Source organism: Leptosomus discolor, chromosome 1 (genome assembly GCF_034619465.1).
Source record: "Leptosomus discolor isolate bLepDis1 chromosome 1, bLepDis1.hap2, whole genome shotgun sequence".
Taxonomy (NCBI): Eukaryota; Metazoa; Chordata; class Aves; order Leptosomiformes; family Leptosomidae; genus Leptosomus; species Leptosomus discolor.
The window spans coordinates 126,057,465-126,072,938 of record NC_141391.1 but is presented as its reverse complement, the minus strand read 5'-3'; the positions used below and the strand labels follow the sequence as shown (position 1 = coordinate 126,072,938).

Below are 15,474 nucleotides of genomic sequence, written 5' to 3'. Positions count from 1 at the left end.
GTCGCGTTCGCGGCAGCAGGGTGAGGCGGGCTGCCTGCTGCCGCCGCCGCCGCCATCGCCATGGTGAGCGCCGCCGGGGGCGGGAGGGGGGGGGGGGGGGGGGCTGGGGCGAGCGGGACCGGGGCGGGCGGGGGCCAATGTCGGCAGCTCCGCGCCGCCATGTCGGCCCCTTCCCGCAGGGCGGCCGCCGCGGCGAAGCTCAGCCCCGAGGCAGGTGGTGCTGAGCTGCCGGAGTAACGGCGGCGGGGCTCGCCCGGGGCTGCCCTCAGGGGCTGCGCGTCCCGGTGAGCGGGGGGGGCGGCGGCCGGTGAGCGACGGTGGGGTTTGCCCTGGCCCGAGGTTTGCCCTGGCCCGAGGTTTGCCCTGGCCCGAGGTTTGCCCTGGCCTTTCCCCTCGCCCTTTTCTGAGGGATCTTGTGAGGGCGGTAGGCGGGCGACGTTACACTGCCGTTGGGCCTCGTCGCCACCCACCTTGGAAGCTGCTTGCGCGCCCGAGCCACTCTGAATTAAGAACAGGCTAGTTCGGAAACTCGTGAGGGATCCAGCTGGAAAGCAGCTGGTGAACTTTAAGAAGGGAATACGTTTCAGTCTATTCTTGCTGGATCTTCTGTTTAGTAGTGCAAGGAAGATGACGGGATGTCGTTGCAGGGGCACTAATGAAAACACAGTTTGCACTGACAACACCTGACAGTCCCCTTTGCCGAAGATGGTGTGCAAAAACCAGTGTTGCAAAGCTGATTAAAAACTAACAACTGTGAGTCGAATTTTGTACTCACATATGCAAGAACCTGGGTGATGCACCTCATAGTGTGCTCAGCTTTAAATAACTGCCTGAAGCAGCTCGGATTTGCCCCAGCTCATCAGCCTGTGTAGCAGCTTCCTTTGCACCTTGCTTTCGGAACACAAACTCAACATCAGGAATTGCCACTTAAGAAGGAATGCCACTGTTCGTTTTCATATACAGGGATTACAGAACTTTTATGTAATCCAGGCAAAATGGTAATTTTCAATTCTCATTCACGTCGGCAGCAGTCCTGGTTTGTGAGTTCACACGGACGTCACTTAGATAAAATGTTTGCTTTGTTGTAGTTGACTGTCACTACGAGTGTAATGTGTTTCTAACCTCCCTTTATATCTGAGGTGACACCAAGTTACCTGATTCATTAAAGCAGTGTCGAATCTTACAGCAACCTCTAACAAAACCTTTCATGGTGAATTTGTTTAATTTGTGTTGAAAAGCCTTCAATGACAGGAACTGCATGATCTGTTGATGTAATTCTGTTACATGATAATTTTTATAGTTCACTGAGGTTTTTTCCTAATACATGCCGTGCTGCAAATGATGCAGGTGGTTACTTGTTCTATCCTTGGTGGGTATAAAGATATTCCATTTCTGTCTTTTACATGCTGAAGAACTTGAAGATTGTAACTTTGCCATTTCCTCTTTTCACATTATTCTACACTAAACAATTTCTTGTCTTTTAATAATTGCCTACTGATCATGTGTTTTTAAAATTTAGTTTTTTTCTACTCTACAATTTTCTGTAAATGTGATGTTTAATCTGTACATTGTTTGCCAGCCTGTGTGTTTCACTGCTGCTGAACAGAGCAAAATACTTGTTTCTTGTGTCTTAGAACTTCATAGTGCCAAGTTTGCTCTCCGTTTTTTTTACCAGCTGTACTTCATGGCACTCTCTTAACTGCAACCCACTGTAACTTTCAGATTTTTTTCTTGTGTTTTTGTTGTCTGGCTAGTTTTTCCCTTGTATTTGAATTTGTTTTCTTGATCATTATTGTAGTACTTTGCGTCTGTCTTTATAGACTCTTCAGATCATCATTTGGAGTTCTGCTTGTGTTTACTACACTGCTTGCAATCTTTCCCACCTTAGTTATCAGCCCAGATTCTGAAAGTGTGCTTTCTCAGTTTCATTGTCAGTATAATAAGGAAAACATGAACTAAAGCTAGGTGTGTGGCAGATCATTGTGGAACCCCGTTTGTCTCCCAGTTTGCAAGAGAAGTATTCCTAATTACTTCTTTAGTAGTCATAACTGCTCCGCAGTTTAGGCCAAAATTCCCTACTCAGCTTGTCAGACTCTCAGGTGACTTAGATTAAAAGCCCAATCAAAGCTAAGTCTGTCACATCTGTGGCTTCTCCCTTGCTCACTGTGTCAGAAAAAGATTTGGTTTTGACAAATTCACATTGTCTGCTTTTTATCATTATATTGTCTTCTTAGATGCTCAATGACTGACTGCTTAATAACTCCTTCCATTGTCTTCCCAAAGACTGCAGTTAGGTTGACTGTCTCTCTTGCCCTTCTCAGTGACCTGGGACCTCTCCCTCTTTTGGTTTTCTCTGGCCTTTCGAGTGTTACAGTCCTGCTTGTTTCTTTAATACTTGCAAAGCCACCCATTTTTCCCACTCATGTACCCTTCCTCCTGCCCGTTTCCTTAAATACAGTAAGAATAATCCGGGGCTGGAAGATGATGGGAAAATAATGTTGGGAACATGTGCTGCCCAGTTAGGTATGGACACAGCATCCTGGGAAAGGGGTAAGTTATGGGACTGTTGGACACAATGACTTTGCACACCTGATCTGTCTCAATTTAAAAACATCTTTTTCTCAGGAACATTGAATACTCCTTCTGGTAGATTCAAATATTGATCTACAAGCTAGATTTTAGCCTCAGGAACCTAATTATATTCTGAAAGTAAGGAATTTTCTGCTGGAAAGTTTGGCCAACTTTATTACTGTGTTGCTTCCAGTCGGTTGTATAGGTTGCATTAGTTTTAACATATATACCTACTCAGAGAAAAACCTGTTACAAGTCATACCATGGCCACAGAAAGAAAAATGTAGTAACTTTTAGTGGAATCAGTTCGGAGTGTATTTGTATTAGACCCTATCTTCAGTCGTGTGGAAGCAGCACACTGGAAGTAGTTGTATGTATTGTAAAACTGGGTATGTAACTGTGATGGAAGCTAAGGTAAGGGGAGAAGCGTTCTGAAATATCCTGCAGTTATTTGTCTTTCTATGACAGCGCTTTGCCTTAAAGGTCTGCTAATCGCTGGAAAACAGTTTTTGTTGTCATCAGATGACAGTATTTCAAATCAACTCTAATGCATTCTAGCATCTTGATTGTACATATATTACACATAGCTCCTGTGGATGGTAAGCAGTGAATTCCCAAAGGGAAACTTGCTTGTCTCCATCTGAGATGTGCTGTCTCACTTGGCTGCTGGAATGCATTATTCTTTAATGGTGCCTTTCATGTAATCACATGCAGAGACATATTGGACCATCATCTTAATGTTTCTTTTTATTAATGAGTTTGGTGCACTCTGACACTTGAAAGTGTTCTAGATATAAAAATGCACCAGTACAGGTTAGGGGTTGACCTGCTGGAGAGCAGCTCTACAGAGAAGGACCTTGGAGTCCTGGTGAAGAGCAAGTTACCCATGAGCCAGCAACATGCCCTTGTGGCCAAGAAGGCCAATGGTATCCTGGGGTGCATTAAGAAGAGTGTGGCCAGCAGGTCGAGAGAGGTTCTCCTTCCACTCTGCTCTGCCCTGATGAGGCCACATCTGGAGTGCTGTGTCCAGTTCTGGGCTGTCCGGTTCAAGAGGGACAGGGAACTACTGGAGAGTCCAGTGGAGGGCTACAAAGATGATGAGGGGACTGGAGCATCTCTTATAAGAGGAAAGGCTGAGAGACCTGGAGCTGTTTAGCCTGGAGAAGAGAAGACTGAGAGGAGGCCTTATCAATGCTTATAAATACCTAAAGGGTGGGAGTCAAGAGGATGGGGCCAGGCTCTTTTCAGTGGTGCCCAGTGACAGGACAAGGGGCAATGGGCACAAACTGGAGCACAGGAAGTTCTGCCTGAACATGAGGAAAAACTTCTTTACTCTGAGGGTGACAGAGCATTGCAACAGGCTGCCCAGGGAGGTTGTGGGGTCTCCTCTTTCCTGGAGATATTCAAAACCCGCCTGGACACAGTCCTGTGCAACCTGTTCTGGGTGAACCTGCTTTGGCAGGGGGGTTGGACTAGATAATCTCCAGAGGTCCATTCCAAACCCTTCCATTCTGTGATTCTGTGTGAAATGCAGCATTTGCCAGAGAACAACAGAAGAAATCAAAGCACATAAAAGCCAGGTGACTTGTCTAATATGATGCCATCTGGCTTTGATTTTGTGGATGTAGAAGCACATGGTTAGTAGAATTTGAGTGTCCAACTACCTTAGTTCTTTTTGTAAAGTTGGGGGAAAATATATATGTAGACTCTCCTGGGGTAGGTTGCCAGAGCTTGTAGTTTTGTAATTTTGACCATAATCTTGAATATATCCAGGGATGAGTGGCTTGGCTCACTTCAACAGAAAATTTTACAACTGACATGTTTATTATTGTTCTTATTATTATCATCAGTTCTGTGGTAAAACCCCCTGGTTAGACAATATCAACATGGAAATCCTCAGTTTAGACAAGAAAAATGAGTAATTTTTTAAAAATGCTTTGATTCGTCAGTGGAAGAGACTTGTTTTATGTTTTGGAAAATGGATCTTAGAAAATAAGAAGCGAATAAGCTGTTTCTAGAATTTGACAACAGTGAGTCCTAAGTTCCTTGTGGTCCAGCATATCCTGTTGTGATCAGATTTTCAGCTGAAGACTTTATAAAGGCAATACAGTAGCTCATGGGGCAGCTGTGGAATATACCTTGGTTTACAGGAGTTTCATTTATGAACCAGTAATCTCAACCATACTGGATTAGCTGGTACAATGGGATAACTTTGGTGAAGAGCTGTCATTCAGAGCTGATCATATAAACAGACAAAACTCTTCGCTGCTGATAGACTTTCCTGACAAGTGCATGTTTATAAAATAACTTTCAAACTATGTACATTTTGTTGCAAAATAGTTGCCATTAAAAAAAAAAGGCATTTTTAACTCTTCCAGGAAAAGATGAAAAATCTCCCCAAAAGACACTTTCTTAATGCTTGAGAAGAGTTGCTGCTTTGATGTTAAAACAAGACTCAGTTTCACTAGTGTGCCAGCTGGTGATTACATTGATTTTTTTTTCAGATGCAAAGTTGCCTGACCCTTTCAGGTGTAAGTTTGCATGACAGAACCAACCACAAAGACAGGTTTCCTTAGTTAATGGCTAACCATCATTTGCAGCATTTAATCACAGGGAAAAATAAAACATTATATGCAATGTGAGGAAAAAATAAGCAAAATGCTATCAGGTGGCCTTTAAGTGCTTGTTGCGTGGTGTGTCTTCCTATGAGCATCAAAAACATGACATGGTTTCTTTTTGAACTAGTGTTTCCAAATACTGCTAATTTACTTCTTGAGCAGATAGGCTGTGTACATTGCAGAAGATGTAGCTGATATAACAGAATCTTTGGCCCTCTGTCAGCTAAATGGAAACTGCTAAAGAATATAACTCCAGGAGCTCATTTTGGGTTTGAAGCTGCCATCTTTATGACATTACATGCTGTATAAAGTACAGCCCTACAAATATAAAGTTGACAGGTTCAGAATCCATGGGATAAATTACCTCCTACTCTAGCCAAGTCTTGGCTTTGACTTGGAGGAACTGGCTTGTCTCTAATTTTAGATGCATTGATGGCTCTTCTGATGGAGTGGCTCAAATAGTTGGCAGTGTTATAGTTATCTAGCACTACCTAATAATAAATTCAATACTGATCTCCCTTTATCACCCCGAGTTGTCTCTCTGGATCCTTCAGGTTGTAGGTGCAGTTCTTAATAATTTGATGCATCTGTTCTAATTGTATGTTGTGGGGTTTTTTATATTGCCAGAAACTGAAGAAATTCAGGAATTACTTAGTGAACCATTGCCAGGAATAAAGAAACTTTTCTTTCAGTTGGCAATAAAAACTAATAGGATTTGGTGACAGAGCCAGTGGTTATTTAGAGAATTGTTCGAGGCAGATTTGATGTGGATGAAATTTATACCTAAGAATGTTGTATCAGAGCTCTTAATTTATTGAAAACACATCTAGACCATTGTTAATATATGAACGCGACAGGTCTGTGTAGCCTCTGGAGAAGCTTGGAGGGTAGACATTACCTTTGGGCAAGGAGCTGCCAAGCTGTAATAAGAATCATAGGATCATCATTTAGGTTGTAAGGGACCTCCAACCTGCTCAAAACAAGTCTAACCAGACCAGGCTGCTCCAGGCCGCCTCCAGGCAAGTCCTGAACATCTCCAAAGATGGAGATTGCACACCTCCTCTGGGCAGCCTGTGTCAGTGTTTGACCACCCGCTTGTTAAATTCTTTTTCCTAATATGTAACTGGAATGTCCCATGTTTCAACTTGTGTCCTTTGCATTTTTTGCTATCACTGTGCACCTTTGAGAAGAATCTAGCTCCATCTTTTTGGTAGTTGTAGACAGCAGTAAGGTCACCCTCAACCTTCTCTTCTCCAAGCTGAGCACACTTGGTTCTCTCAGCCTCATCTCATGTGCTGTGTTCTCCAGCCCCTGACTGTCTTGGTGGCCAGGTAGCTAAACACTGAAAACTGAACCTTCTATCTTTTTCTGTTTGATAGTGTCTGTAGTGAGCCTCTGAAAAGTGTTTTCAGCTGTTCAGTTGAGCATTTTAGTGTCAGTTTCTAAAATATTATGGTGATTTAGTATATCCAGGTGGAATAATCTGCTAATCATTAACCGGCTGGTGAGAAACAGTGGTAGTAGGGAACACCTATTGCTGCGAGTCTGAAGAGGGCTTTTTCCATGAATGTTGTCCTTTAACTATAATTGTGGCTACCAGGAATAATCACCAAAAGTACTATATCCTGGAAATAAACACTGTGCTTGGCCTAATCCTCCCAAACTATTTTGTGTTCACTTGTGTCCTTACGCAGATGGAAAGCTGTGGCAGTGGTGCCTAAGCAACACGCCAAGGCCATTCAGTAGAGTTCTGTGGGTGGAACCCAGTAGTTCTCTCCCAGCTAGCAAAGTGCAACAAAAAACAGTGTAAGATTTGATAAAGGGAGTAAATTTTATATAACTTGGCTTTAGAACATGCTGCCACAGCTTAATACTAAAAATGAGGGCTTAGCAAGTATTTGCATGTGTAACAAGAGCCCCTGATCAGATGAACACGTACGAAAGGTAGAAATTATTATTTTTTTTCCTCACTCTAATGCCTCCTAGAGAAGTATGTTCCCAGTATGAGATCAGCTCTGCGAGGTGGCCCTTGCGAGGTGGCCCTTGCAAGTTGTCCTGGAGCGGACAGCTCCAATACTCATTTAAAACACGTGGCATTGGCATTTTTGAAGGATGGGTATTGAAGAAGGCCATGTGTGTCAGCAGCTTTCCTACATGAAAGGACTTTATCACCCAGGCTGTGGTCATCTGTGCTTTAAAATTTAGTAATTTCTACCTCCTCTTACAAAGTTACTAATTTTGAAGCATAGGGCACTAGGAAGAGGTAGCAAAGAGGGACTTCTTGCTGGTCATTTCAGAAATTAATTCTCGAGGTTTGACTAAGGTGCTCAACCTGTCTTTGAGCACCAGAGGGTGCTCCTGTACTTGCAAAGAAGTGGTTGTATCCGGAGGGGCGTGCCAGAGAGCCTGTTGCATGTTCTTTGTTTGCATGGGATCCTTCAATAATTGTAGCTATCTTAATTATTTAAAAAAATCACACTTTTTCTGCAGAATATTCTAACACACTTGGAAAGAGAGCCACGTATAAGAGAGGTCTACACATGGGAAGGGGAGAGATGTAGTCATGCATACTTGAGGCTGTGTACCTGTTCTTCCACGTGAACACATGCACATTTGTGATCCTTCACTAAACTTAGTATCCCTCCTATTTTATCCTTTCTCTGAATTCTTTCTCTTACTGTAGTATCTAGGAGAAAGACTGTATTATGCTGTGTGTTTTCTAGTTCCGTAATAGCAATGCTGTCCCCACCCTGTCTGATTGTTCTCTGTTACGGTCCTCTCTGATAACTGAACCATGGCCTCTAAGTCTGAACATCCTCAAATCACTGGGGAGGAGGAGCGGAACTGTGATCTGGATCCAATCCTTGCAACTGCTGACATTCTGGCCTAGCAGAGGTTCCTGGTGGCGACTGCAGAGGCACTGGGCTGAGCAGCATTAGCAGCCCTTTCTGACTTCTTCCACAGGTGTCTGGCTCCTGTGCTGCAGTGAAGGGTCTGCAGGAGCAGGAAATGAAGATGAACTAACTGAGCTGCCTCTGCCATGTTTTCGGCAAAACCAAGGGGGATTTATAATGCCTAAATACTGTAGATATTTTAGCTATTAAATCTTGCTGTGCTTCCCTGAAAGGAATGATGATGATTATTCCCATTTTAGAAATGGATAAAGTGGAAAATATTCCTCCTTTTTTTTTTTTTTTTTTTTTAAAGTGCTGAACATCGAATGCAGGGGACAGCTGTGAAGGTGGAGCTAAGCAGCTTGACCAAAACTGTGTATGGGATTGGAATCCCTTAGTCACTGTTTGCATCCAGCAGAGACCTTTGCATCTCTGGGGAATAACATAGTCTGCTTAAAACTGTGATGACAAAAGTCCTGTGCTCTGGGAGAGAAATAAATCTTTGAGTTGTAGAACAAATCTTCATAAGGTGAACCTCTAAAAACCTGTTAGGATTGGCAGAGTTTAAGAACATGATTATACTTGCCCGTTTTACTGCTTCTACCCCACAGAAGTTTTAAATTTTTAACAACTTTATTAATGGGAAGTTGCTGAACAGCTTTTATTGTGAGAACTTCTGATCACATGTAACTTGTCATTAGTCTGACTTCAGCATAAAGGATGTATGACCATGATATCTGTATTAGCTGAAATCTGGAATTAGTCCAACTACCTTAGAATTAATTTTTGACACAATCTGAGAAAAAATAGTGTTTTAATGACAACAGTTGGTTAACCAGTAGTGCAGTCAAAATGCTTGCTTTAGGTGTGCACAGTGGTGAATGAGCAACATGTCAGCAGAGTTGTTGGTCTGCTTCATAGGATTGTAAATTATTACTTGACTGTTGTAAGCTCTGACTGTTTAAGGTAGATGCAGCATGTGTGGTCTTTAGAGCATTCATACAGACTCCTGGGTGCTAATGCTCCAGTATTGGCTAGCTGAAGGAACCTCTCTCCCTTAGTTGTGATTCCAAGGCAATGAACTGATTCTTGTTAAAAATGCTTTTCAGAATATTATTATGATCTGAGATAATCTGAAGATGCTGTAGGCATTATGCTACTTTGAAGTGCTGTTGACAGGCGTTGTAGGTGTTCCCTTTCAAACCTCTAACTCCAGCTGCTCATAACTTTCTGAAATTTTAACCATTCTGCTTTAAATTTTCCAGACAGATTCTACTGGGGTTTGCAAATTTAATGGAAGACTCGAATAATAATGTGGGGAAAAAAAAATTGAAAATATTTCATAATCCTAATTAAAAAAACCCAAAACCAAAACCACAACACCCTCCCACCCCCCCAAAAAAACCCACAACAAACTCAGTGTTCCTCTAAAGAGCTTTAGTTCTGAAAAGATTGGAAATTGAAAGCTGAAAGTTTGCCAGAGGAATGGTCTCTATAAAAGAAAACTATCTTTGAGCATTGCCATCAACTTTTAATCGAGTTTGAGCCTTTCAAAAATGTTTTCTTCTGTAAGTACCATATAGGTTAGATCTTGTAACAGGATGTGCACAGGTAACTCAATGTATGTGTAGCCCTGTTTCCCTTTCTGGGATAACATGCAGACACTAACTTCATAGTTCAAAGTCAGACACGCAGCATTCAGACCATGGCAGTGTTAGTTCTGCCACTACTGACTGATTAGATACAAAGCACCTAAGCTTTATACTCAAATGTAATTTGTGTCACAAATGCTGTTCTGAGTCAGGGAAGAGTTCTGCTTTCACTAAAATCGCTGTCAGACTCTTCTTGAGTTAGGGGAGGCAGGTAGGCACATGCTGAGCACTGTGGACTACTCTGAGGAATTACCTGTGATTATGTAATTGTAATTAAGAGTACAATAATATAACATATGATCTGAAGCTTTGTAAACATGCATTAAATGGGGATGTATTCCCCTAAAGACAAGGTTTAGCTGGTCTTCTAAAGCTAAAACTGTCTTCACAGAGCAGTGAACAGCAGCAGTGTGGCAACCTTTGTGTGTTTTGGAGAAATTGTGTTCCATAATTAGAAAAACAACATGAATCCTGTAACTAAGTACTTAACTATAACATGTAATTGCAGAGGATTGGAGTTAGTGGTTGAGGATTTGAATTCTTGGTTCTGTTATATGAGAGGCTGGGAAAAAAAAATAGGTTACACTAATCATGCCTACACACTTCATAGGAAGCTTGCAGAATTTACATAATCTAGTAGTAAAAGAAGATTTCTTGCTTAGTAAATTGACAGAACAGCAAGATAATTTTGCTGCTGTGAGGTAGGATTGCAGATTCCTAAATCTGAGAAGAAAATTTGGGGCCATCAGCCTTCTAGAGCCTGTGTTCGTCACAAGCCCTGAGCATATGGGGATGATTTACTGAACTGAGATACCAGTCAAAGAGGAAGATTCACTTGGTTAGTGCTAAAGAGACAGAAGTATCCCCATGTTACTTGGCAACAGATGGTCCAGGCAGCAATAGCCATATGAATATATATAATCCAAAAGGCATCTGAGAAGCCTAGGTGCCAGTAATACTGGGAGTTGGGTAACTGTGGATCTAAAGGATGTAGCACCTGTTTGCAGAAGGGTGAATGTAAATGCAGTCGAGTGTTTGACTTAATAGATCTCCAAAGATGATTAAGAATTTTAATAATTTAACCAATACTTAAGTAGTTTGAAATAGTTGTCTAGAATTTGTGTGAAATTTTCAATAGGCAGGGTTTACTTTCTACAAGGGGAGGATAAAAAGAGATATGCTTACAAAATTCACTTGTGAGCTTCTGAATATGAGGTTTAGATTGAGAATCATCTGTAGTTAAGATATTGTCATGGAAATTGCTGTTGCCAGATGTTTCTCTATTTGAAAAGTGATCTTTTGATTTTACTTTTTTGGCTAAAGAAAAGCCTGTTGAAAAAGTGGTGGGAGGTCCTACAGCAGCGAGGGGGCTGCAAAATTGGAGTTCTAAAAATTATACCAGCTCGTGTATCAGAAACATGAATAGAAGAGGAGGAGGAAAATGAGTGTTAAGAGACAGAGCTAATTGAGTGCTCTATCTACACAGTATTGTGGATTTAAGTTTTGCCTGGAAAATATCCTGTATTACAGGAACTGTGAAGGTAGAAGATGGGTTGAATAACACAACTTAATAAGCGTGCACTGCTGAGGATTAATTTTGGGATTTAAGATGCCTTACAATGCTGAAAATGAGAGCACTTTCTGCCACTCAACGTTATTTCTTAAATACCACCAGTATGTCTGAAGTTTTTTGTTTGTCTTGCAGAATTGTTGCTAATATTTAATGGTTTAGCTACTTCTGGACTTTTTTTCCTTTCACAAATGGAGATTTTCCTTTTAAAGAATTGATGATGGAAAATTACTTGTAGTGTGCAAATAGAACTTTTGATACAGCTGCTTTCAGCCCATTTGCTTTAGAAAACCAAAGTTTGTCTGATCACAGTTTGTTGGTGTATATCTGACCACTAAGTTTCCCCCCTGGGAAGTCTGAAATTTACTGGCAGATTTCGGTCAGATTTGGCAGAGGGATAATGATGTTCTTCCAGGTTTCACAAGAATGGGGAGGGGGGAAAAAACCCTCCAAGGCATCTTTGAAGAAAGGTTTCAGTGTGAACTGAACCCTAGTTAGACATTAGAGAATCCAGGTGAGTGTAAGTCTTTATTAAATGCCTGAGGTGAAGAGACATTGTGGTCAAAACAGTCAGGGATGAGAAACATGAGTATAGACAACCAGGCATCGTTACTTCTTGTGCTGGCAGAAGTACTTGTCATTCAGTAATGACAAGTAGTCCTAAAGAAAGGCAGAGACAGTGGTTTGGGAATGTATTTGCTTAAGATTGTTGCCTATTGTAGTTAAATATCATGTCCTTCTTGTTCAGTCAGACTGAGAGGCATACAGTGCCTGGAAACTGCAAAGTTAGGCAAGTTTGATGAAGCAGCAAGTGCTTTGCACTGTGATGAAGTGGCACCATTCATTTTTCTAGCTATTCCTTTGCTCTCTGAGACGTGTCTCACTGTAGGAGTCCAGGCATAGACTGTATGAGAGGAAGTTAAGCTGTCTGTTTTGTATAAGCTAGAATTGCTTTACAGCTTCTATAATACAAGTATCCCTTTTATTTACTAGTGCCCAGAGTGGCAAGCCCTCCCAGAATAAGGATTTTGTTACAACTGGAGGAAGGGTCACAGAAAAGGTTAGTTGACTTGTCTGAGATTGCACAGAAGTCCATGAAGAGCTTGACATGTCCCATTTGATGTCTTGACTTTTTATGTAACATTTTTCTAGAGATTCCAATTGTTTTGAATGTTTTTGATTTTCCTTTTTCAGCTTTGTAGATTTATCTGCAGGGGATTGTCACATTTAAGATGTCCTTACATGAAAGAAAAGCACTCCTAATGCAGTGGTTGAGACCACCTTTAAAGCTAATTGAAGTTACATTTTTTGTTCGGTGTTCTGAATGCATGAGCACTCGGTGCTACTTGGAAAGCTGGGCGTACTGCTGGGCATGCAGCTCCCTAGGCAGATGCGCCTAAAAGCAGTCGCCTGAAAGTAAAGCAAAGCTAGCCAGCTGTTAGAATGGGAGAACAGGAAAGCTAATAAGCGAACCATTTAGAGCAATCAAAGTATCTCTGGGACTCATAAGCAAGCAGGTGATACTGTGACAATGCTTATATCCGTGGCCTGCTGGGGGAGTATAAGACTGTGAGTAGCTGCCTTCGGAAGGTGGAGATAGGAATGGCTGAAATTTGTGACTCTTGCTCCTCAGACTGGGAGTTTATCAGTGACGTTCTTTTCATTTGTGCTGAAGTCCTCTTCAGAACTAGGAAGCAGAGTTAAATCTGAAGTGGGGATTGGTCTGGAAGATGAGTGATCAGTGATTTATGAGCTTTGGGGGACTGTTTCAAATAATTCATAACAGGACTTAGATACCTGCTGTTAGATATTGATCATACATCTACAACAATAACTTCTGGATCCAATTCTGAGAAAAATGTTCTTGATGAAGGCGGCTGGTCAGGTCCCCCACTTCAGCCCGCTGTCTGAAGAGCATGAGGCCGACATCTGTCTAAGGAATGCACCAACACATATGGCAATTGTTATTTTTTTGTGGAACCTACGAAGAGGAAAGACAAGGAGAAAGATACCTGTTGGCTGGCCATTTCAACAAATTCCATTTTTTGCCAAAGAGCGTGATTGGCAAACTCGCATATGTTTGTGATTTTTTTTATCTTTTTTTTTTTTTTTTTTTCTGAAAGCGTAAGGTAAATACATGTTAATGCATAAGCAGACTACCTGATTTTGGAGTCTGTCAGACTCCTGATATCTTCACCTAAAAAGTTTTAAAATAATGTATATCCTTGTCCTTTGATACCATTTCATTTTTTTATAAAAGTATTCTTGTTCTTCCAAATTACTTTTGAGTGTACCACCAACCTTGTTTGGAGGGACTAGGTTATGAAACAAATGTTTCCTTAACATTATTGCAAGAATTTTAGGCAGTTTTCAGGGCAATCTTTCCAGAAAGTTTTTTGGGTTTGTTTGTTTGTTTTTTTTTTGGTTTGGTTTGGGTTTTTTGTATAAGAAGAAATACACAGTCAATGTGAGGATAGTTCCTATCTGCTGGTCCATCTTGTTCACAGTACTTTTCATAGAAACAGCTTGATTCTTAAGATCAGTGCTTGACTGCAGGTTTTCCCTGTGACAGCAGAGAGTTCTACAAATTATAGAATACAGATACCAAGGTGGATCCTTTTGGCTCTGATTCAGCTTTTACTGAGGTTTTTGCAGTCTTTTTATGCTTGTTTCAGAGTTGATTCAGGTCATTTGATTCCTTTTCTCTCTGCTCTGATTTCACACTGAGTCACTGAGAAAATTGAAGGAGCAGTAGACATGAAGCTGCCCACTTAAAACATAAGCAATACCCTTCATGATTCCTAAACTTGTAAATATGTGGGCAACAGGCTGTGAGCCTCTGTCAAATATGTCATGCATGCTGAAGTTCCTGATAATGTGTATAAGCCTCATAGAGACCAGATTGCTAATAGCATGTAAAGATGCACTTTCTAGGTACCTCAGGGCTTTTCTAATTTTAAGAAATACTTTGATACTGTTTCATGTGAGGTTTCCTTGAGTAGTAAGCTGAAGCGGTTCTGATATGTTGCAGGCTGCTTACTAGTTTAAGCACAGGTGGTTGTTTCCAGTCAATTACAGATCACAGAGGTTACAGCTTAAAAGTAAGAAGTGACAAACTGGCAGAAAAATACTAACTTCAACCTTACAGATGGGACAGAATTATCTGTATAACAGAAAAAAAGAAAGTAATGTGAAAGGAAGGATCTTAGTAAAAATATGTTGCCCATATAATAGTGAGGGGAATCATCTAAATTGCCCTTCCTTTAGACTGTGATTAAGTCTGAGAATGTATATGACCAGCAAAAAAAAAAATTCCATAGTCCTGATTCCCTGTGTTCTCCACTGTAAGAGAAATGTCTAGGATGACATTTCTAGTCAAAACTAGAGGGAGAGGACAGAAGTACTCAACCTAGAACAGTAAAATAGTGTGGCAGTCATGAGGCATCTTGAAGCTGGGGAAACCAAATCCAGATGTATGTTCTGCATGATTCAGAGCAGAGGGATAAACTTGTTTCTCCACCATCCTAGTGGGGAAGTGCCTTGGTCCCTGAGCTGCCGTTCTACCAGTGTTGCTTCTCATGAAAACCTTGGGAAGATCTGCTCTTGTTTTATTGCAGAGCAGAATCCCTTTGGAAGTCCAAAAGGTTTCCAAGACAAGAGATCATTCCTGTCCCGCTTGCTAAGCGTTCTGCTTTCTGGTTATGAGCTTCCTTGGCAGCTATATTCCAGACAAACTGTTTCCCTCTGCAGCAGAGGTTTTTTTGAGCACAGTTCTTTCATAAATGCTTGGATTTAACTTCTAGAACTTAGTTCCATGCTAGCTAAGAATGACTGCTTCCCCCATCACTTTCAGAACTAAGTACAAAATTTAATTTTTTGAATTCAGCTGTACTTCAACAAATGTTTCTCATATGCACAGAGCCATCCTACTTGCATATTCACACGTACTAATATAAACAAAAGAGTGTAAGCTAGCAAAACCTACACATGCATCCAAATGTTTTCCCATGCATCTTGTAAAAGAAGAAAGAAAAAGATTATACTTTCTGTATTCACAGGACGTGAACTCTTGACATCACTGATTTCAGTGGCCCTAGATTTTACCATGGAAAGAGATTGTAAGAATTGAGCTAAAGACAGCTACACTAAAACTATCAGTATGTAAATAT

At 41.2% G+C, this 15,474-nt stretch overlaps 1 protein-coding gene across 1 annotated transcript in view; it reads left to right on the top strand.

Annotated features, from left to right (window-relative positions):
- The first annotated feature begins 32 nt into the window (after nt 1-32).
- NME7 (NME/NM23 family member 7) overlaps nt 33-15,474 on the top strand; it is a 96,987-nt gene continuing 81,545 nt past the window's right edge. Inside the window, exon 1 of the mRNA XM_086478209.1 lies at nt 33-63. Within this exon, the coding sequence (XP_086334335.1) occupies nt 61-63 (3 nt within the window). The 5' untranslated portion in view covers nt 33-60. The remainder of the gene's footprint in view (nt 64-15,474) is intronic.